The sequence below is a fragment of the Cheilinus undulatus genome, linkage group 14 (genome assembly GCF_018320785.1).
Source record: "Cheilinus undulatus linkage group 14, ASM1832078v1, whole genome shotgun sequence".
NCBI lineage: Eukaryota > Metazoa > Chordata > Actinopteri > Labriformes > Labridae > Cheilinus > Cheilinus undulatus.
Window position 1 is genome coordinate 24,266,528 of NC_054878.1, and position 24,952 is coordinate 24,291,479.

Below are 24,952 nucleotides of genomic sequence, written 5' to 3' on the forward strand. Positions count from 1 at the left end.
ACATCTTTACATATTTTATATTTCTGACCAGTCTAGTTACCATTCTTGCATCATTTGCACATCTTGCAGGCAAACTATCAATGCAAACAGACTCTTATATCCTAGAAAAAATACCTCACAAGAGCTTGAACATATTCTAATCTTAATGTTTATACTTTTAAAAATATGTTTTCTATATTTTGTGTTCAATTTTAAGTTCCTCTAAATTGAGATGTAAGCATACTTGGCCAATAAAGCTAATTTTGATTCTGATCTTTAACAAGCCTTTTAATCTTCTAAAAAAAATAAATGGCTGGTTTGATGGCAGGGGCAAGTTTTAAACATATATAACAAGCATAATTGATTGTTTCAACTGTAATATGTTGTCTTTCTCTGTCACTGGACACTAATAAAGGGTCAACAGAAAAAAAAAGCTGCTAGTGTAATCGGAGCGGCAGCTCCTCGGCAGGACATTGCAGGAATTTACGATGTGTTAAATGTTTCCTTTGTTCGTCCCTGTGGCAGCTCGCTCCGGCAATTAGGGGAGGCAGCGGCCTGCAATGAGCTCATTATCCCCACTCTCTCCCTCTCTCACCCCTTCCAGTGTCTCTATCAACAAAAATTCTGTGCAGTAGTTTGATAGATTGATCCATTTTGCAGTAAATCACATCATGTGGCTTGAGCTCTGGTGCACTTCTAGAAAATAACTATTGCATTTTCATCTGACACAGCTATGAAATTAGCATACAGCATGCATATATTTTACACCTGCAAACTTAAATCTAACATCCTATTTGATTTTCAGTCTATATTATGGTGAAATCTGAAACCCAACTAAACTGTGGCACTGTGCCAAAGTCTAAAAGTCCAGCAGACTTTTTGCCGTGCACTTACCCCTGAAATAAACCCCTTGCACTATTCCATTTGGCAAACCAATTTGGGATGGAGGGTGGGGGCAGGAAAGGGAGAGGTATAAGTTAGCTGTAGTAATAATCATAAATCACCTCTGAAATGCTGCCATGTCACATGCCAGACTGGGCCACTAATGACCAGGCCCATCTTTCACCGGGTATTTTTATCTTTGTGCCCTGACACTCGACTTCTGGAAGCGTCCTCTCGTTTTACGTCGTCAGCACCTCGGCCCGGCCTGAGCACAAGTTCCTCACATATCTATAAATACCAGCCAGCTAAATGGCATTTTGTTCTCAGCCACCCCCTCCGCTGGCAGGACCCAGAAGCTCTGTGACTTGGCAAAGACAGCGGCAGTCCTGCGCCTCTAAACATCTTGGGGCTTAGCCCCCTCCCGCCCCAGCGTCACCCTCCCAACAACAGCTGGCCAAAAAAATAGATCCATCTGCCACTGCCCTCAAATACCAGTGTGCTCCGGTTTAATTGAACAAGTTCAAATTGTTTTTACCAAAGGAAGGGTAAACTAGCGAACATTAGTTGATTTGAAGACCTCCTGCTGGATTAATGTCTGACACTGCAGGCGAGGTTACAGTGTCATCAAAGATTCGTCGAGCATACACGAACAGAGTAGAAACATACTAACACCTGTACAGGCTTTCTTTGAGCAGAATGTTCTGCCAAGTTTTTTAAGCTTGCTGACATGCGCCACTAGAGTCTGCAGGTCAGCAACAGCTTCCTGCTATTTTGAGCTCTGTCACAGCTTGAGGTTTTAATTTATTCTGCCAGAATGTGTCAATCACTGAGCAGCAGAGTTCAGGCCCGAGGAAGGAAGAGAGAGGAAGAAACAGCGGGAAAGATCGTATTAAAACAGTCAGTCAGGACTAAGGACAGACCAAAAACATGACAGAAAGGAATATCTACATTTCCACTGCCTCCTTGCCCGCCCACTGAATTTATGTCTCAACCATTTCTAGAATTTTTTTCTAATAATCAGGGGGATTGTGCAACCTTGCTGACTCCATACAGACATAGGGGTATTAAGCATGCTACTCTCTTTCATTGGATTGTATTGATGGCATAAACATGTCAAACAAGAACCACCGAAGTCAAATTTTTTTTAAGCCTCTTCAACAGCAATAGCTGAGGCGTTACTTTTTTTGGGTCGTTCGTATGTACATCCTAGCCATTCTTGTGAATGCAGTAACTTATGAAGGCTTTGATGGATTTTTTTCAACTGTTGCACAAATATCCACTCTGACTCAAGTGTGACCCGACACACTGTTAAAGACACATAAGGTCTAAATAAACCCTTGAGCTAGGGTAAGACCCCTACTTCAGATGTGTTGACACAAAACAAATTTGCAGGTTTAAGGAAAAGCAGGAGATGTGCATTTGATTCACAAATAGGATTTTTTTTAATTTATAATTCCTAAGATTCTCAATTAAAAGTACCTGAAGGAGAGAGGAAACAAAATTAGTTATGACAATTATTCTATTTCCACAGGTTTATAAACAAGCTAAAAACAAATAACTCCTACAATTAAACTAGACTATCATGAGGATTTGTTGTAAAATACGATGCCTAGACAGGGTACTTACTGCTGGGAGATTCTATCGCAAACCCCACAAGATACCATCAGGTGAGCACACCATGAACTCCAACACTGCAAATCTACACTGCAAAGAGAAGTAAGTCTACAAGGCATTCAAGTGACCCCCACCAGACCTACCACACAGCATGCAAACATGTGAAACCCACGCGTACTCCCCACAGCTCGTGCCCCTGTAAAGGAACAAAATAAGACAACATGAATTTCAGTTGGATCAGTTTCACAGCAGGTTAACAGATATTGAACCGTAGGTGTGTACAGAAAGACAATTTTCCAAAACCGATGCGGGTCATAAATATACAAGATCACAGTGAAGTATTCTCTCTTAAACAAGTTGGAACAATGATATCAATTGACCTAGATGAACCAATAGTCAAGTCTTTTTTAGCATCTTAAGCAAGCAAGATTAAATCATCTGAAAGGACTGACTTAAGCAAAGCCAAGCAGACCGGTCAAGGCAAAGCAGGGAAGGCGAAGGCAAACAGCAGTCTGGCAATTAAATCTTGCTCAATCTGGGGCCCTGATTAGGGAGAGACAAAAGGCTGACTCTGGCTCAAACAGGGAGTGGGACAAGGGCAGACTTCCTTCTCAATATACACATCTACAAAGCACACGTCAGTCAGGTTCAATCAGGAGACAGCTTCACCAAATCTGCACACACCAAGCAGTCCTGCCACACTGTTACCAGGGTTAAGACAAAGACAGGGCACTAATTGCACACACCTGACCGTATAAGGGCAGGAAACACTACCTGACCCTACCTACAGAGAGGAGTGTTTTCACTTTTTGCTTCAGCCCCTCACACAAGGATGAAATGATTTGATTTTGGAGGTGAAAGTTCAAGATCATTGAGGCCTTGTACACACGTAGCTGAGTATTTTCTAAAACAAATATCCCCCTTCATTCGTTTTTAAAAATACTTTCTTCCACACCTGATTGTTTACAAAAAAAACCCTCGTCCACACGTAACCGGCAAATCCGCCGTTAAATGCTGCTCTAAGCATGCCAAACCTGTGCCAGCCAATCAGAATGAACTTCCGTCATTCTGTCTCTTCTGCCAGAGAATCAAACACGGTGCAAGCTGTCACGTTTGAGAACCAAAACTCTGTTTCCCGGCCTACACATGTAACCACGAAAAGAGTTTTCCAAAATCTCCACTTTGGCCAGAGTTTTCAGAAAAGATCATTCTTAGTGACGTAAAACTGCGATTTCATGTCGATGACAGGCCTAAACGTATAAAAATATATGCGGTTTCCCAGATACCCGGCTACATGTGTACAAGACCTGAGCCTCATGAATCACACAGCAACAGAAAACACCACAGCCTTTCAACTGGACCCACCATTATACTTTTACTGGCAATTATATATCTTTATATACCTCACAGAGGCATACAACCACTGTATAACTAGTAGTTCTTGGTTGTTGGGGTTTTTCTTGTTTTGTTTGTAAGATCATGAGTCTAAGTCGGGGCTCTTTTAGAATAAGCCTTTTTGGTGGGCTCAGATCCTATAAAAAGTTACATATAACACATCTTCACATCTCAATTAACAGTAAATAATTTTTTACATTTGAGTTTTTTATAAACTGCATAGTAACTTGTATGAGTTTTAGACCACAAGAAATTTATAACAAAAACTCTAAAATACAGGGTGGTTTTTTTGCAAAAGTATTAATATCCTGCGGATGTTATCAATATTTGTTATGTATATATAACTTTGTCAGCAATTCAGCAGTTTTGAATGCAGAACTTTTACTGGTAACAATGCATACAGTCAAGGCCGCCCACAAGGGGGGAGAAAGGGAGCGCTTTCTGGGACCCAGCCAAACTGGAGGACCATGGAGGTCAGCAAAATCATGGTCCATTGTAAAGTTAAGCTGTGATAATGGTATTTTTGTTTTACCTGAATAATAACCACTTCTATCAAAGCAATAAATGATTATTTTTATATTCATGTATGCCATTGTACAGTGGTTCTCAGCCTTTTTTCAACTGAACCCCCCTTCACATATCCAAGAAGAGCTGTGCCCCCCACGACCCACACAACAAAAAGTGACTTGTTGCTGTGAAAAATACACATCAATTTGAATTGTTGTCATAATTTAAAGCCAAACATAATAGCCAAAAACAAAATTGTTATGACTTATACCATTCATGTGTTTTATCATGATTTTAGATCATTTGAATGACCCTAATTTTCACAACCTCAGAGCAGACAGCCTCTCTGGAATCTCTGGCGCCCCCCCTAGGGGGTCCCGGGCCCCAGGTTGGGAACCAAGGCAATAGTATATGGCCTTTGTCAAAATGTAAACCCCTTTTCTTAAAACAGATTTCAAATGGGTTAAATGTTGCAAAGAATGGCTTACAGGAGGCAAAAAATAAGTTTAAAAGTGGCAAATGGGTAGAAAAAGTGGTAAAATAGATTCAGAAGTGTCAATAAAGGGTCAACAGGCCCAACAAAATGTCAGAAAGTGGCACACATGGGTTTAAAGTGGCTAAAATGGTAGAAAAAGTTGTCTAAAAGGGTAACAAGTAGCAAAAATCAAGGTCACAAAATGGACATAAAAATTGCTAATTGTCGTTAAAACTGGCAAAAATGGGCATAAGGTAAAAAGTGGTGAGAATGGGTTAATAGTGGCAATATTTGTTAACAGAGGCAACAACAGATGGAAAGTGGCAAAAACAAGTAAAAAAAAAAAAAAGACATGAAATAGGATTAAAAAAATGAAAAAAAAATGGATTTACAGAGGCAAAAAATGGCTGAAACTGGCAAATATAGGTTTTGAATGGCAAAAATGGACAAAAAAGGTTCCAAAGTGTGAAAAGATGTCAAAAATGGGCAGAAAATTGCACAGGTTGAAGTGTTGAAGTTAAAGTGCCTACAACAGGCATAAAATTGCAGTTACAAGCGGCAGAAATCAATTCAAAGTTGTAAAATTGGCAAAGAAATAGCTATCTGCCATTGAAAATAACAAAAAATGGGCATAAAACGTGTTGTTTTAATTGAAGACTTTGTTCAACAAAAATGGCACTCCACAAGGTGTATCTGGCTGGTAGATTTATTCAACATGATGAGGGAGAAAAGCCGTTAAAAGAGCACTTTCTGGTGGGTGGAGCAGAGCAGCAATGAAATGCTGGACCTGAACTCACAAATGATGTCAGAGAGTAATGTGGTCCATCAAGATTAAGCAGCACAAAACATGAATGTGATACAGCAACACAACCGCAAAGGGAAATTGATCTTGTTATTTTTTAAGAAAAAGAGAGAAAGGAAAAAGACATTTTTGCATTTATCTATTTCCTGGTGCTCTGTTTATGCTAATGATCAAGTCTTCATCTAACACAAAAACTATAATATAAAGTGCTTAACAAAATTTATTAGACCACCTGTGATTAAAATTAGAAAACATAGATATTTTAGAAATCTTTCAAAAACTTGTTTAAAACTAAAAATGTTATTGTTATTTATTTGGCAAATAACAAACTGAAACAACTACATAGTCCTTTTTCACACATAATAACCAAAAAACTTAGTTTTGTATGGCCTCCTTTAGCCTTGATAACAGCTTGCATTCTTGCTGGCATTGTTTTTATGTACTTTTCGACAGTCTCTTTTGTTATTGAGTTCCAAATAGTTTCTAGCTGTCCCCACAGACTTGCTTTAGATGAAACTTTTGTGCGATCAATCTTTGAATCTACTAAATCCCAAATTTGTTCAATAGGATTTAAATCCGGACTTTGACTTGGCCAGTCCATCAGTTCCAGTACTCCAGGTTCCTTTTTCTTGGTCAAATAGTCTCTGCACAGCTTTGAAGTATGCTTGGGGTCATTGTCTTGTTGGTATATGAACCCACGACCAATCAGATTCAGTCCAGTAGGGATTCCGTGTTGCACTAAGATGTTGTGGTAGACGTTCTTGTTCATGATACCGTCCATTTTCACTCATTTGCCCATGCAGTATCCACAAATGGAACCCCACACTATAATGGAATCTCCACTGTGTTTCACTGTGGGTGCAATGCATCTGGCATCAAAATGTCTCCAGCTTTTCTGCGGACATAAACACAACGATGCTGACCGAAGAGTTCAAACTTGGACTGGTCCGTCCAGAGTACCTTCTTCCAGTCATCAACAGTCCAGTGTTTGTGCTCCCTGGCAAATCTGAGGCGTTTCTGGATGTTTGCAGGCCTCAATAATGGCTTCTTAGCAGCTATTCTTCCCTTTAAGCCTTGTTCTGTCAGTCGTCTGCTTATGGTCATTCTGGAGACTTTCTCAGACTCTGATCTAGAAGCATTCATCTCTATCTGAAGATCAGCAGTGGTCTTCCTTCTGTCTCTAGTACTTAAAATCTTGAGGTGTCTGACATCTGCTTCAGTTAACTCTGGTTTTCTGCCTCTTCCTTGGCGCATTTTGTAAGTACCAGTCTCGGCAATTGACTCCAAAGCATACTTGACCACACTGTGAGAACACTTTATGTCTTTCCCTATTTGTCTCAGAGACCATCCAGCATCATGAAGTGCTTTAATGCGGACTCTTTCATTTTCAGTGAGCTCTCCACGTTATACCATTTTGAACAGGAATGAGGGATTTCAAACTGAATTCACCTTTTTCTACCCAAATTTGAGCCGGCTCACTGGGCTTCACTGAGAAGTCAGAAATGAATCAAGCATAACATTCAACCACTTAAACTAATTTTTCTGTTCAGGAATGCAAGTAAATAACTATAATTTGACATATTAATTAAGAAATATGAATGTGCTTTATGATTCTTTCAGTTTTTTGTAAATCAGTAAATTTGAAAATTCATGGATAACAATAATAATTACATTTTAGCATTAAAGATATCATTTGTTTTTAATTTAGGGCAGCTGTGGAATAAACCTTACTTTGGGTGGTGGTCTAATGAATTTGTTAAGCACTGTATATACAACAATTACCCAAATATTCTTACAGAAGCCTCAATGGGACATGCAGGCGACTTAATATGAATTCATCCCAACAATCTAAATATGAGAACACTCGAAAGACTGAGTCAGAGGACACAACAGATTGGAAAAGTAAGTAAAGTCAATGTTTACAAATGTCAAAACCCTGTCTGAGGATGGCGGCTAACTGTGGGTATGAAACTGAATCAGTCAAATTAAAGCTCAAACAAGGACTTCATTTCAAAGAACCTTGACGGTTATAGATGACCATCAAAGACCATTTAACCTCACTGGTTTGATGAAAAAGGTTTAAAACCCCTCATGTTTCTATCACTAAAACTCCCACTATTTTGAATTTAACAGTACCAATTAAGAGTCAAAACACACTCTGATCATGAAGTCATCCCTTAATGATGTTGCTGAGCAGTCTCATGAAATAATTTCTAAAGGGTTCAACTGTTACTCCCAGCATGTTACCAGACCAGGCCAATTATCCTCTGCTGACTCTGTGATGAACCTGCATCGCCCCAGATTATTAAGGGTCAAAAAGTAGCGATGTGCTGCACATTGATTCTAACAATCTGTGTTTTTGCTGATGAACCAATACTGTGTCTTTTGTGGCCTTCTACCTGAGGCTGCAATCGGAAATCACTGTAAATATTCATCATGAAAGCTGATACACGAGTGTCCTCTGACGACTGCAGAAAAAGCTGCCGTGCTTGCAATTTCCTGCCAATCACTTAGAAAAATGCTTGAAACAAATATTTACTTAAAGTTGGGAAAAAAATGTTTGAGTCGATGCTAGAAAAAAGATTCTAAACAATGATTTCATTTAAAAAGAGTTACATTGCACAAAACATGATATAATGTCACACACAACATCCATAAAGTTTGGTGAGAACCCAGACGAGGATTAAGTCCATGATGCTGACATGAGACGTGGTGATTACATCGCTGTTTTCACATCTGCACTGCTTGAAATTTCAAGAAACTTTCTGATAGAAAGTCCCTGAAATTGAAATTGTCTTGGGTCAGTTGTTCATGAGTGCACCTCACAGCATGAGACTATTCCTGTCAGAGGAGGAAAGGGGGTCTTAGGCAGATGAAGTGAAAGGCTGCTATGAGTATGTAGAATGAATGTGTTTAATTTTGTGCATACAAATGTTCAAGCCTTACTGTTTGTGCTCATTAACATTTCCTGCTGCTTTTACACGTCTGCTTAGCCCTACCTCACACAGGAAATTTAGGGAGGTGACAAGAAAAAGTCTTGGTGAAGTTTGCATGAAAAATTTGGTGACAAAACATGGCAAATACCCTCTTTGATGCTCTTCTTGTTGATGAGCCAAGATGAAATGCCTTCTATAGTGCCTTCCCACCAGACAGTAGGTGACAAAGTGCCCTCTAGGATGCCCTCCCAGCAGACAAAGCATGGTAAAGTGCCATGGAGGGTGCTCCCTCAGTGGTCTAGATGAGATAAAGCGACCTCTAGGTGCCATAGTGTTTGAAAGAGCCCTCAAACAGGCCCTCTTAATGAACAAAAACATGGTAAAGTGCCCTCCATGGTACCCTTCCAGTGGATAAAACACGATCAAGTGCCCTATGTGGTGCCCTCTCGGTGGAGGAAATCTAATAAAGTACCTGTCCAGTTGTGGAGAAAATGCAAAAAGTGCCATAAACTCCTTGCCCCAAAGGAGTGACATCCTTAGTTGTGTATCTTTGTGAAATAAATGGCTGAAAAGTTCATGCCTTATCTGTTTAAGTACAGAGGTGTATACAGACTAATACATTTTTGGTTTTAACCAAAGTATTTAATCTGTAAGGAAGTGTTAAGGATTCAAAGCCATGTGACATTTTCCCCACTATAATGATTAAAGACATGAGACCATCATCTATATACTTAAGTAGTAATAATACCCTGAAATATTTACAACTATTGTGCCACAAAAGTCACACATTTTTTTATCTTTTAGTATATTTATTTTATGTTAAAACTACGTTATGTGAAATTTCTTCGTTTATTCAGATCCTCAGATGTTGTCATGGATATCTACAAGCCTTTGTTACAAAACTTTCTTCTAATTGTGAGATTGTCCGCAGCCGGAGTAGTGTCCAAAATCATTTTTGCGTTTTGGAAACAAGTTCACTGTATAGTCCACTATATGCTTCTCATAATGGATAGGGAGTAGGGAATGAGTGTGTGGTTTTGGACACAGAAACTAATGCTGTGTTCCTTATGTAGACGTAACTCGTACCCCAACTTGCTTTTCCACCTTCTGAGTGTAGTAAAGTCTAGTAAAAGCTGTGGTTTTTACCTGTTTTCGGAACCTTTTGCACAGCACTACCCTACAGCTGCCTGTAGTGTGTAGCAGCAGTCTTGTAATGCATGAGGTACTGAACAATGTGTTGTTTTAACAGCTCATTGGCTAGCTACTGGTCAATGTTGCTAAAAACAATTACTGGCTAACACAAGAACGGCTCCATTGTTTTTCCAAATCATCCTGGTTGTGACAAAAGGAACACAAACAACTGGGAAAATGGTGTTTTCAGATGAATGTGACATCATCACAGTTAGGAGCTACGACTTTCTGACTACAAAAGGAATGCAAGGTCAACTGGGAGTGATTAGATACAGGTGTGACAACGAGACACAGGTGGACTTGCAATCAAAGTTGAGGGAAAAACACAAGGCAGGGAGAAAACCAGACATCACACACAAGGGAGGCAAACTCCGAAATACAACAGGAAACATGGAAAACTTCACAAGACAACAGTTGCGAAGAAACACACATGGACACAGGAGTGAAGGAAACAAAAATGACACCGGAAAACTAAACTGGTAACTACAGAAAATTCACAAAAAACAAGGAGGGGAACAGATCAAACTCTGAAACACTAAATTAACACAAGATCATCACAGGCCAAAACCCTGAAAATCAGCGACCTTCCATCATCCCTCCTTCACTAAACCTCACAGCTGGCACAGTTCAGCCAAGCAGGTCATGTTTGCCCGGCATCCATCGAACCCAGAGTCACCCATCTGACTGACAAACAGAAACACACCACGTGCCTTAGCAGTTGTTGAACCCGATCTGTGATTTTAAGTGGTCTTCTGCTTCGTGGCTGAGTTACTGTTGTTCTTAAACACTTCCACTTTCTATTATTATTACTGTGGGATATACAGCAGGGATGAAATTCCATCAACCATCTTATTGCAAAAGTGGCATCCATCACAATATTTGAACAACCCATTTTGTACCATAAATATTTGCAAATGGAGACTCCATGACTAGGTGCTTGATTTCACACACCTGTGGTAACATGTCTGATTGAAACCACTGAATTAACAGGTGTGGTTGGATACTTTTGTCTATATAGTGTATATGGAGCCTTATGAGATTTAGATCTTTATCCAGCCTTAGCTTCACAACACTTGATGTTCTTGCACCATGTAACCAACGAGATGTGGCAAGCATATTACAAATGTAAAACACGTTCTGCATCTCTGTCTTCTTTTAGCTGCCATAATCTCCTCTATACAAAAGACATTGTGACACTCCTTCCCTCTCATTGCTCTTATTTATTTGCTTTCTCATCATGTCATTGGCTTTCTTTTTCTTTGTTGGTCTGCCAGCTGCTATACCAGCCAATGCCACAAGACCAGAACTCTTGTTTTTCAATGTTTGTGTGTGTGATGCCAGGAAAACTTTGGCTCTTTAATCCTACATGAAATTACGCAAAAGCTTTTAGATTCATGTAAACAGCTTGCATTAGTTTGCATGCGAGGGGAAAAAAAAGGGAGGAAGATGTGTTTGTATGTATATTATGTACATGCATATGTGTATGTGTCAGTATGTGAGTGTCAGCAGAAGCTTCAAACCAACAATCAGAGAGGCTGCTGACATCATCATCACAAATAAATGACAGTTTGGTCATGGAGCACCAGAATCCATCAACCACAACAAATATGAATCTTTTTAAACAAACTAAACTACACAACAAAATCTGTCATCTGTTTGAAGCCAATGTGGAACACTACTGTCTGACTTTACATGTTTTTATTTTGTTACTGTGTATCCAGCTTGTCTTCTGCCTTTATTTTGCACAAAATGTCTGCTTTTCTCTGTTACTTCACACGGATTTACCAGCAACATGTATTGCCTCTTGCTTATTTATTTTAGCTCTAATATAAACAGTGCATTCAGACCCCTGCACTTTTATCTTTTTTTTTTTTTAATGTTGCAGCCTGATGCTACAGCGGAATAAATTCATTTTATTGTCATTAATCTACTTGGCACCCCATCAAGACAAAATAAAAACAACATTTTTAGAATCTTTTTAAAAAAAGTTATTTAGAATAAACAACTGAAATATTGCATTGAAATAAGTATTTAATTTAGCTCACATTCCTCCCATTTCTCTTCGTTGAGATGTTTCTACACATTGACTGGAGTCTACCTGTGATGAATTAAATTGATAAGATTTGGAAAGACACACACCTCTCTCTAGACGACCTCACAGCTGACAACTCATATCAGTGCAAAAACCAAGCCATGAGGTTTCCCTCTAGTTTTAGTTGACGAAAACACAACCACATTTTAGATCAGTTTTAGCCAATAAAAAATCCTTACATTTTAGTCATTACTCTTAGTCCAAACATTCTCTTGCCTTAATCTGGTACCAAATTATGTTTGTAGGTTCTGAGCATCCTGTTGACCTGGGATCCCTGCTTTCCTTTTTCTCCGAAAAAAAAAAAAAAAAGAAAAAAAAAAAAATATATATATATATATATATATATATACAAAAAAATGATAAATATATATGGCCATTTGGCCTCTATTTGAGAGATATGCTAAAGCAGTGATACTCAACTCGTGGCTCTTGAGCCGCACATGGCTCTTTTGTGATGATTTGTGGCTCTTTTATGTCATCATTTGAAATATTAATCCCATAAAAACCTTTGAAAATAGAAACTTTTACCACAGAAATTTTCCATTGCAAGTCACATTAATCACTTTGTTTCCCACACTTCTAAAGTAGGCTTTAATTGTCAAACCTAATCGATGACCTTTATTTTTCATCTGTATATTTCTATTGTCCTAATTTGCATTTTCACCATTTTTTCCATTGTTTTGCCTCTTTTAAACTATTTATGCAGCTTTTAGCTGCTTTTTTGCCACTTTATACCGTTTTTGCCCGTTATTCCACTTTTATCCTGCTTTTTGCTATTTGTGATTTTTTTCCCCATTTTTGCTACTTTTTTAAAGTTGCCTTTAACCATTTTAATTTTTCCCCACCTTTTTGCCCATTTTCATCACTTTTCAACTTTTTGCTGTGTTTTTGCCACTTTTGACCATTTTTGCCACCTGTAGTAACTTTTTTGTTACTTCCCACCCATTTATGCCACTTTCTCCCGTTTTGGCCACTTTTTGCTGCTGTCTGACTATTTTTGCCAACTTAAACTTATTCTTAATTCCTTTTTAACCCTTTTGCCACTTCACCACTTAGATTGTTGCTCTTGCAAAGTATTTTTCAACTATTTGGCTCTTTGGTTGAGCTGGGTTAAGTAGCACTGTGTGTGGCAGCAGAAACAGGGATGAGAGAGTGGGGAATGACATACAGTAAAAGAGCCACAGGCCAGACCTGAACCTGGGCCGCCAGAGTACATGGGGCGCAACCTAACTCCTAGGCCATCTGCACCCTGGATCCCTGCTTTCTACAGCTGAGAGGCAGAAAAACTACAAATATGTTGTGTTCTGACAGATTTACTCACATTGGAGAAATACCATGGATTTTGAATGTCTGACAAAAGTTAAATTACAGTTTAATCTCATTTTAGTTTAAAACTGAACATACTTTTCATAAGATTTTTTGTCATCAGAGACCTATTTTTAGCTAGTCTCAAAGGTACATTTTTAGGAAAAGTTTTAGTCAACAAATTAACACTGTAGTTCTGTCAAAAAAAGGGGGTTTAATTTTGATTGATTAATTAAACAGAGGAATAAAGTGCAACTACAAAATAGTGCAGATTAATTACTCTCTAAGTCCACAGTATCTTTGAAAATTTAGTGAAAACACATGCCAACAATTCCATGCATTCTTAATTCTTTTTAATCATTTATTAATCCATCTATGAAATTGACCCCATCTGAGATGGATTAATAAATGGACAATCTGCCCTCAGTCTGTCACACACACACACACACACACACACACAAACACATACAGAGAGGTACTGAAGGTCTTCCACCATTTACATAGAAAAGAAGCAGTCTTTTTCATTACTATAAATCTATGTTGCTATTTGTATATGTGTAAAAAGTTCCTATGCTATTCAGACACATGGTCTTTCTGATTGTTCCATTACTTTTAATTTGTCAATAAGGGGCAAAATGGTACCTGATTAAAGCTTTGAAATTGTTTGAAAACCTTTGTAATTGATTTGTTATTATTAATTAATATTTTTTTGACATCAATGTAACAGACAAAAAGTCTACATACTGTATTTTGTGATGGACCTGTTTGGGTTTGGATACAGTTATTTTATTAGATAAATTCTGATTATCATTTGAGATAAATCTTTTACCACCACCATCATCATCATCATCATCATCATCTTGAATAATTTGAGAGCATAGATGCTAGATGTTAATTAGATTCATAATAACAAAATCAAAAGAAATAATTTGCCTGAGGCATAGATAGATAGATAGATAGATAGATAGACAGACAGACAGACAGACAGTCTGGTCAGTGGGTGCATCGTGTTGTTTTGCTCTGATGGGATAAATAAAACTGTGAGCACGTCATTTGCTCAAACTATTAATAAGAATGTCACTTTGGTATCCCTCCTCCCCCTCTGAACCCCATTAGTCCGTTGGACTCTCGCCCATCAGTGTCCGCATGGCAGCTGGGCGCATGCGCAGCGGCGAGCTGAGCAATAATGAAGTTGAGTGTAGTGCGTATGAACAGCCCGGTGCTCAAACTTGGACGCAGAGTGAAAATAATGGTGTTTTTCGCTGAACTGAGCAGACAGGTCACTGAGACGAAGACTTGGGACTTGTCTGTGAGTTTGTAAACGTGTTTAATCGAGTGTAAATGACTCTTCGGGCTTTGTTTTTGGACTGTGGCTGGTAATGGGCAGCAGTGGCTGAAGTGTGTAGATCGAGTCAGTGACAGGCTGCAGACAGCAGGGAGAGCTGTGCGGACGACACTCTGATTATGAAAGTTTGCGACGAGTGAAGGAAATCTGGGATCTTTGCTGGGACGAAAATAACTTTACACTGCAGGTATGTTCTCTTTGTTTCTCTATATATTCTGATAGTAACACTTCTGTAGTATTTACTTTGACACATGACAACTCAATAAAAGTGAAGTGACTACTGGTAATTTTCATCATCTGATATTCATCTATATCTTGTTAAAAAAAATAAATTCTTATAAATTAAAAGCAGACCCTTAGATATTACATTATCATCTCTATAAAGAGCAGGCCTAGACTTTACTATTTGCCTTTGGATTTGAAAGACCTTTAATTAATCAATCTTCAGCAAACACCTAGGGTCAATATAAAGGAAAATCTTTCACTGAACGGGCTGAAACTTCCGGTGCAACCACTCTCGTTGTTATAAAGCCACCTGCCATGATTAATTTTGATCAGTTTCATGAAATCATAACCAGGAAAGGAGACAAACTGTATACAAGTCATGAACATTTTTAATTATTTGTTCCACAATTATCAATAAAATTTAAAATAATTACATTATCATTAAACATTTTTATAAATTGCAACTTAATGGCATTGACATTTGACGCTTGTAATACAAAGACTACATATTTGGTGTCCAGTTTATAAGAGAAGGGGTAAAGTCTTGATGACATGTCGAGGTCCTGGTTAATCTAATGCAGGCCTATTTTGATCCATCTTTAAATGTTCAGGAAGGCCATTTTCTTCACTTATTATAAGCTGTGATATCATTCACAATAGCATGATTTTATTGTTTCCCTTAAAATTGCCGCTGACTTAATGATTTTATACCAGGAGGAATAAAATAAATAATTTGATCTTGCATTTAATGCCTGGGAATGTATTTTACGGCAGGGCACTGTTTGTCGTCATCCAGATTTCATCCCACATGGAAGCGTTTAGTCCCCCCGATGCCCCCTCTTTGCTCCGCCAGCATCCCTCCGCGTGTCCACTGTTTTTTCTCCCCATCTCCGGCCTCATCCCACGTGGAGTTTGTGTTTATATTTGATATGTAGGAAAGAGGGAATCTTAAACCACGGCCGGGCTCTCGGGGCTTGAATGGCCCCTGGTTATTGGCCTGCCCCTAACTACATGACAAGTTACACTGCGACTCAAAATCTGATAGGCCATCTGCGTCCTAATCCTGCATATTAGATTTCACATTAAGGGTTCGGATTTAACCAACGATTTTTAATGCCAGGTATGTGCGGAATCATGTCAGAGGGTTTAGGGGAAAATGGGAAAAAATGCAGGGCACAGATGGGCCGATGTTTTATTTTACTAAAGTCATGCCAATTAAGCAGCTCGGCTGGTTTGATTACAGCCATAATGCAACTGAAAAAATACATGCAGATTTGCATCATGGGGCCACCCGGTCACCGTCGTGTATATTGAAAGTGTAACACCTTTCTTATTTTGATGTCAATAAATTTAATAGGCCCTAAATATTGTTTAATTTATTTAATTTTATGTTTTTGTTGTTGTTTTAAACGTGTTTTTCTAGGCCTAAATTTCTATTGCACTGTTATGTTAACACAGTCCCAGAACACGGGATATAGGGCCATACTTTTAAATGGGAAAGACAAAAATTTGTGATCATTAATCGTTTAATTTCCCTTTTAAGCTAAATATGGGGGGAAATACAAATAATAATGAGCCTTCAGCACTATATATTTGTCTATAGCTATTTCAAAATTCACATAGGCTGATACATTTGTGACTTTTTTTATTTTTTAAATTATATCAGCAAATATTTGCTGGGGACGACCACAATTTCTGCCCTTGATTAAAAAAAAAAGTCCATTCAAATTCGGATATCAGAGAAGTTTTTTCTTCATGTTGACGCGTAAATAAATGAGACGTTAACCAGGTGTGAATTGCCGGAAGTGAGTTTTAAAATGCGTCATTAAAAATATCCTTGCGCGTCCTAACGGTCATCAAGCTAAAATGTGACTTCTTAGCTCTCTGGGGCTTGTTTAGCTTCTCCTCACCTGTTCGGTTTGAACATTATCACCGCAGTGTATTGGCCTTTGTAGTCCATTTTTAATTCTCCGTCGTCTCATGTGTGTTTCTGACGTCTCTGTCAAAAACCATGGAGGGAAACATAATTCTTTCTGCTGGGACGCTGAAGGAAATGGCAGTATTATTGATCCCTGCGCAGTGTCAGGTAACTACGTGTTGGATTTAGGGCCATATGAGGCAATCATAACACACGGAAGGTGGATTTTTGCTATTACAAAGAAGGTTGATGTAATTTTATACATCGGTGGATGCAGAGGCATTTAAAGTTATGTTCTATAAAGGCTAACACCCTGATGTTCATAATTGGAGTAGGCTTAGGTAAAATCTGTGATAAATACAGGCTTAAACAGTCCTTTCACTGTTTTGAAAATGATTTATAATAATTTCTATGGGATTGGTTGAGCTCAAACACATCATGTCTTAAGTAGGATAAGTCATAAATTTGAGAGAAAAGTGTAATGGGATAGTAGGCTGATTCTGTCCTCCATAAAGGTGAGAGGGAGGGAGAGAGAGGGGAATGAAAAGGAGGGAGGGAGAGGGGGTGAGGGAGGCTGGTGCACAAATCAATTCACCTGAGAGACGCATTATTGTCTTGGATTTCAGGCAAGGAGGAGCTGAACGCTATGAAAAATTAAAAGGATGCCAGTTAGTTTAAAGGATCGTGCCAGAAAACTCCACAGCACACGAGCATGCACACACTGAAACACAGACACACAAAAAGAACTCCAATGATGAGCCATGCATGTGTTTTTGGCTTTTATAGTATGGTTGTCAAAGTGTTTTATTCTTCAATACTTTCTGTGATACCACAGGTTTTAAAACAACGCTATCTTAAAGCAAACGCATCATTTGATTTTTTTCTAGTGTTATATCAAAGTTTGACATTCTGGTATCAAAGACAACCTGTATTTATAGTACTGGTGATGAGCCATAGCAAAAGATGATCCCTTTCCTTATTCTTTTATTAATGCAAGCAGTGCTCACATAAAAGCACTGTTTGACTCTCACTGCCTCATTATGACTGGGCAGATGGCAGCCTGTTTCTCCTCAATGTTTTTGCCTCCAAAATAAAAGTCTTTGTGTTAAGCCTAAGAAGAATTCATAAGTTACCTGACACAAAGAGCTGTGAAGTTACCAGGTTACAAATGAAGTAAACAAGGGATCAATAAATCAGACAGTAAATGCTGTAAACCACTACTTCTTTTTCAGATTGTGAGTAATTCCAAATCAAATTGTCTTAACTATTAGATGTTATATTAGTGAACTAAATGTTTATGGATATTTTTCAATACCAAAGAGGGTACTTTATTTGATTATTTGATAATTAATTTTATAAAGTATATAAAATAAGGCTTATTTGGGAATTTGACACTACTTTTCTAAGTGAAATTATCTAGAATGTACTTGCTGGTAAACAATATGACCAGGAAGTTCTTCAGTTTTTGTATGTAGCCCTCTCATTGTTGAGCTGTCAAACTTGACAGCAGAGAGGAGCCATTTTGTACCATCTGTCTGGATGTTGTGTCCCTGTTCTCCATTATTTTAGCTTTCCTTTGTAACAACATGACAGTTGCAGAAAAAGAATTCCCAGAACGAGATGCAATTTCTCTCTACATTTTTCCTGATCGCTACATTCAATCTCACTGGAGTCGTAGACAATCACCTCGGCCTCTCGGCCGCTGCAGACTCCTGCGCCAACCTGTCTCCTGTCTCGTATTAACGGGGTCACTCACTGTCTTGGTGAGCTCGCCAGCCTCTGTGTCTGTGGTCCAGAGCCAGCCAAGCAGCCGGATCATTTACACTTCTCCTTTTTCATTGTTGATATTTACTTCTGCAATTATCTCTCAGCTTCACCCTCGGCTGAAGATGATATGGCGAAGTTAGCGCTGCTGCTTCCCTGATTCGGTCTCCTGTTGCTCACACATAAACACAGTGACAGGAGGCCGGACATGCGGACGCAGACAAGAAGAAAATAGAAATTAATACCGTATCATGAGTCAAACCACTGTACAAGTGTTCAGGCAACATCCCCGTGATGATTTATTTTATTAAAGAATGCACAGGTGAACTGAAAAAAGGTTTTTATTTTTTTCGTTGACCTGAATTTTACTTTCTCATTTTGGTGGCTAAAGTGTGTTGGAGGACAAACCAAGCAGCCATGGAGGCCTCACAGGACCTCAACGAACAGATGGTGAGTTAAATGCTACTGTATGCATTCATGTGTGTGTGTGTGTGTGTGTGTGTGTGTGAGAGAGAGAGAGAGTGTACCTTGCATTGGCCACACACGTCTGAGGAATGGGTGCATTGGAGAGATGTGTGTGTCTTAACACACAGCAGATGTGGTTCAGTGAGTGTACAGTAACCAGATGGCAGCGGTCAGAGTGAATGAGACTTCATTAGAAACAACGCTGGACAAGGACATCAATCTAGGACGGTGAATTTACGGCCATTTAACTGATCTTCTTCATTTTTGATGTAAAGTAGCAGCTTTCATACAAACATTTGGAACATAAACAAATGGATTAAAATATTCAAAAAGTGACAAAAGCAAATATTTATCAATTTTATTTAATTTTTTCCATTTTGTCTGCTTAAATTGCACAATCATATATTTCACACTGTACTCTAACACTTTCTCAAAAGGGTGGGACAGTTAGGGATGCGCGCCTGACTTAAATATGAGACACTTGGCGCTTAGTGTGTAGGAGGAACAGTGTGGACAGGTTTTTAAGTGAGTGTAAAGTAAAAAATAAAGTGGTATGTAGGCTGTTGAGGGTTGAACTCACATATAATTACCCAACCAATTTAAAAAAGGCCACATATCAAAGTAGGATAGTGGAGCTCTGTTAGCTACGCTCTACACAGTATATCAGGCTCACATCACACCCGCGAGCTAACACAGTGACCCTGTAATGAATTTAACTGTTTTTTAAAATTATTTTCCTCTTTTTAGACTACTCAGACGCAGTTTAACTTGGCGTTTAGCCGAAAGGAAAAAAAACACATACGAAAATCCCTGATGTCTATACAACAATATATTGTTGTCCTGATTTATGCAATACAATAATAAAACCTCTGTTATGTAATAATGAAAAATAAAAAGCAGCCCCCTTCGAAAGTGTCCTTGGCAATCTAATGACTGCATAGCTCCACAACTCTTTACAGTGATGCGGATGAATGACATGAATGAGGGCAAGTGAGGCAATTAGCCTAAGAGAAAGAAAACAACAGGGTCATGTTGGACGGCAGCGAAAAGAAGTTGCGGAAGAGATGAAGCGTGGGATGACGTTAGAGTAATACCAAGTTGCAGTGAATCAATACAGTAATCTAAAATTCACCCTTTAGTGGAATTTTATATTCGATTAAAAATCATGATCTATCAATGAATCATTTACCCTAAATGTCTGAAGTTTATCATATGACTGTCTTGCAATAAATCAATAGTTGTTGCTTCATGATAACATCGTAACTGTGGACCATATACAGTATGTAATATTGTATTGATCCTATCATATTCTTACCTATACACACTGATTGTAAAATCAGTGCTGATGCTAGATTTTCTTTCACCTTTGACTCCAAAAACAGGTAAAATCTTGACCAACAGGTTACATATTCTGCTCAGTAATTAATCTCTTCTCCAAGTCAGCAGTTTGATGTATTAGATGGCAGTGTTAAAATGATATGACACAACAGACTAAGATCTTCTACTGACATGAGTTATGCCCACATTGTTTGACAATTTCTGGTGCTTGTCCAAAGGATTAATACTTTCTGATGCAGATGTTAAACAGATGTATCTGTGCATCCCTATATCCCCTACTTTATCCTGTCCTGTATCGATATATATCGTATGTTGTGTTGCATCTTATAAATTATTAGGTTATCATATCATATGAAATATCAAATGAAATATTATCATAACATAACATGTCATATCATATTGTCCCTTATCATATCTCATCATATTCTATCCGTCTCATAAAATATCATCTTTTTGTATTGTATTATACCACAATGCATTGTTGCATCATATTGTGTTGTGAGTCCCCCTTCACTTCTACTCTGCCATTATTCTGCACATTCTTGAACATATTATTACAACTCATTCACTAATTGTATTGCACATATTTTATTGTTGTACTGGTTTATGTTTTTAATCTTGTAAGTAGTGTGAAAATAGAAAGACCATGGACAGGTGGAAAAAGGACCAGAATATTGCACTTAACTAGAAGTACAGTTACTTTAGTCAGAATTTACTGAAGTCAAAGTCAAAGTACTATTCTGTAAAGCTACTCAATTAAAAGTCAAAAATGAGTCATTTAATGTTTACTGAGTTGCCACTTTTGATACCCAAGAGACTTTAGAAATCGGATCTCTCCTTAATGTGCAAAAACTAAAGAGATTATGGATCCCCAACCAAGTAGTTTATTGTAAGGTGTGACTTAAAGTAAATTGTTGCAGCTGTCTTGGATGAAATGAAGTCATTCTCTCTCACTGTGTGCTACTGACTGTCAAAGCCAAATGACTGGCCATTATCTTGTTGAGAAAGGTGGAACCTCCTTTTTTTGGCTTTTGGTGTTTATTTTGTTACTCACTTTTTGATGCTTTTTAAAAATGTAATGAAATATGATACTTACCCCAAAATATACTTAAATGAAAGTAAAAGTAGTGATTTTAAAACCTACTCAAAAAGTACAAGAATACAAAAAAGCGATTCAGTTATAGAGATTTGAGTAAATGTGATCAGTTCCTTTTCATCCCTGACCACAGATTGCTAAGTTTAAATTCTGCTCATATTTCTGTGTTCATTATTATCCAACAAAACACAAAACAAAAGTCTTATTTTTGTCTTTTGTTGTTGTAATGCATTGCAATTACTTCCATTCATCCTGATAATGAGCTTTGGCTCTGAAATAAAGTGTCAAGTAAGTTGTTGACTAACTTTGCAGAAAATCTATCCTGATTTTATTTATTGCAACAAAAAACATAAAAATAAAAAAAAACTAAACTAAAATCATAAACAAACTTTAAATAAGAAATCAAGTAAAGTAATCCCCTTGAATTATATGCCACATAATCTCTCTGACCTCTTCCAGACATAAAATCACACATTAAAGCAGGAGTGCACTCTGATACACACATACACACACTAACGCTCGGCCTGAGGGTTTGTTAGTGTCTCAACACAGCGGGACGATTCAGAGTCACGTCAGCGCAGCGTCCCACTTCTGCTTGTTTAAAGATCAGGCTGTATTGTTGGGAAAATGATTTTGGCGGCGAGCGAGGTCCACTCGCATTTCAAAGTCGTTAGTCAGCCACCAGAACAGGTGTAATTTCATCTCCTCCTCCTCCTCCTCCATCAGGCTCCCTCCTCTCTCCCTCACTCTCCCTCTGACCTGCCAGCCTGCTTGGTAAGAATAGCGCAAAGTGGGACAGAGCGCATGAACTATGTTGCTTTTCCCCACACTTTTTGTGTTGCTCTGTCAGACTCGCCCTGGGTTTAAATTACAGGCCGACCCCAGCGGAGCTCTGTCACTTACACCTACTGTACAAAACATGAACACAACAAACACAGAGAGAGGGAGAGAAAGAAGAGTAGAGAGGAGCATCCATCTTCTCTTTCTGCCATCCAAATATCAAATATTGATGTCCATATTCCACAATTACTTCACCTGCTTTAAATAGGAGCTGATATCATTTATAATGAGAATGTGAGCTGCAGTTCAGAGGCATTGATTAATAGTTCAGGTTGGAAATGAGACCTCAAAGCAGGGTCACAGATTTTCATCATGAAGAGCTAAAAAGCTTTTAGAGGAGTAGCGTCACATATGTTACAAATCTTTGCTCTCACTGCTTTTTTAAAGAAATATTAAAACGTACTCTTCAAAGCTGGCAAAAAGTGAGTTCAAAAGGTTTGGTATTTATTATTGAGTCAGTGTCTGGCATCCTTGATGTTACCAAAGTTTGTTTTTTTATTGTAGAAAATCTACAGTTAGAATAAATACACTCAGTAGAAGCCTTCTCATAAATTAAACAAATTTTAGAGTAAAATGGTTTCTTCTTTTTAAAAGAAGCTTTAGAGAACCCTTTTTGAAGGTGAGAGCCTGGGAGCTCTACCATAAATATTAGGGATGGTAAATTCAGCCATAAAATAAAATCTTTAATTCTTTTCACACCAGACATGGTTTATGATTTGAACCTGTTTTCTTTCCTGCTTAGTATTGTAACGTGTGCATGAGGAGTAGAGAGACAAAAAGCTCAAATGGTTGACAGATATACCAAGCAGGCTGCCTGTGAGAGAAACTCTGCATTCAGAGAATCTCCTTGTTTTGGAGAGGGAGAAAAAGCAAGCTGGTTCACTGATGGTCTAAATGTCACTCACTCTAGTGAGGAATTTCCAACCAGTTTTCAGTACACAGCTGCAAGTCCAAATGCAGAAAGTTCAAGAGAGATTAAGATTTTCCTCAAAATAAAATCAATTGACTACCCACTCAGGCCTAACAGATACAGCTGCAGCAGTGGTAGATTATGGGTGGAATTTATGCTTTTAAAACAAAGGTAGAGGAAAAAGTGGTGTACCACAGCGGCTAACCAAGAACAGAAGTTGTTGCAAAGATGTCTAGCTAAATTTTATAATAAGCTGTGAATTTTAAGTTTTATTTTGTGGAATGTCTGAGTTCTGTATTAGTTGCTTTGTTCGTGGTTGTACTAAAAACTAGACAAAGGTGAATTTGTGTCTTAACAGCTGTGGAGTTTTAATCATGTTGTTCACTGTCTGTTTGCATCAGGGTTGTGATTCTTCTAAGATTAATCTAGAATTCCAGATTTGCTGACATGAAGAGGTGACCCATGTGAATCATGGATGTTAATCAAAACTAGGGCTGTCAAAACAATCCAAATTTTAGATTGTGATTTATGTAGGACTTTCTGTAGTTAATCAGGATTAATCACCCCATTTTGGAATTCCCTTTTTTGCATTTAAAACTGTTTTCTTGGCTGCCTTAAACAAAGGGCGATTGACCTTCTGTTTGGATACAGACCTGGAACTAAAACTCAGGCTTCTGATATGACCTTTAAAGGCTTTGACTAGCTTCTACTTTAAAGAACATACAGTTGTGTCTCACCTCCTTTCAACAAATGTGACTGTCCATATAACTATGATAATGCTGATACAGGGCAAACAAATTTAGTTAAATATTCGGTGCACATAATCTGAAGCCATTTATTATTTATTTTTTTGTCTATACATAGACAGTAGAGGGCAGCGGAATAATTACATTATCCCATTTGAAGTGCAATAGGTGACATTTAACAGTTTCTTTTAAAATCTCTGAATCAGTCACATTTCACGCTATGTATCATGGGGGCTGGGAATAAGGTGAATAGATTATATTCTGCCAAAATATAAGAACAAGTACAGCAGTTAATATTAGTTTTTTTTTATTGTTAAGTAATCGTATTACTAATACTAAAATATCAAATTAAATCCTGAAAATCCTATTGTTCTTGCCATAGCATAATGACACAATCAAAAGTCTAACATTGTGCTATGAACAATAAGTATTTTGTTACAATTCTAACTTAAGATGAACCAACTCAAAAAAAAAAAAAAATTCTGAGGCAAAAGTTGAGTTTAAACATTTCTCTTTTAAAGTAGACTTAACATAAATCATTTACGATATTTACCCTATAAATTTGTCTTTTTTTTATACAAATGTGGGAAATATATCTGTGATTAAATTTAAATCAAAACTCAGATTTTAATAAATGTAATGAATTTGATAGAGAATAAAACTTATAATAAATAAATCAGTATTTTATTTGATTCAATGAGACATTTTTATTGTGTTCGGCATGTAACCTGAAAGTGGCTTTTTCTGCCCTCTCTTATCTTTCCTTGTTTAATTGAAATGGGCGTGTCTCTGATGGGTAACAACACAGCAAAGACCTCACACACAAAGTTTCGGGGAGTTGTCTCTTGACACCTGATACCCCCACTTCTACTCTTTACCCTTTAAAGCCCCCCATCCCCCCACTTCCTCCCTCCACCCTGCCCTTTTGCCTCCACATCCGCACGTCATCTGGGTTATGGTCAGGCGTCCACTCTGGCCGCCTGCCTGCCGAGGGGCAGCCTGCCGTCTGGGGTCCTCTGGGAGCACTGGAAGGAGCCCGAGGCAGCAGTGCCAGCAGTGTTAGCCCTTAATGCTACTTTTAGCTTGTTTAAGTGTGTCGCTCCACCTGTTGTCACATACTTGTTTAG

General features: G+C 38.1%; 1 protein-coding gene across 4 annotated transcripts in view; it reads left to right on the plus strand.

Moving 5' to 3' along the window:
- The first annotated feature begins 14,349 nt into the window (after window positions 1–14,349).
- eya4 (EYA transcriptional coactivator and phosphatase 4) overlaps window positions 14,350–24,952 on the plus strand; it is a 73,968-nt gene continuing 63,365 nt past the window's right edge. Inside the window, exons 1-2 of one of the 4 annotated variants that reach the window (XM_041805526.1) lie at window positions 14,350–14,710; window positions 18,822–18,880. In XM_041805526.1, coding sequence (XP_041661460.1) covers window positions 18,848–18,880 — 33 coding nt within the window. In that variant the 5' untranslated portion in view covers window positions 14,350–14,710; window positions 18,822–18,847. Of the gene's footprint in view, window positions 14,711–16,569; window positions 16,835–18,821; window positions 18,881–24,952 lie in introns of those variants that run through there. The other 3 variants (XM_041805524.1, XM_041805525.1, XM_041805523.1) reach the window with 3 other exon arrangements.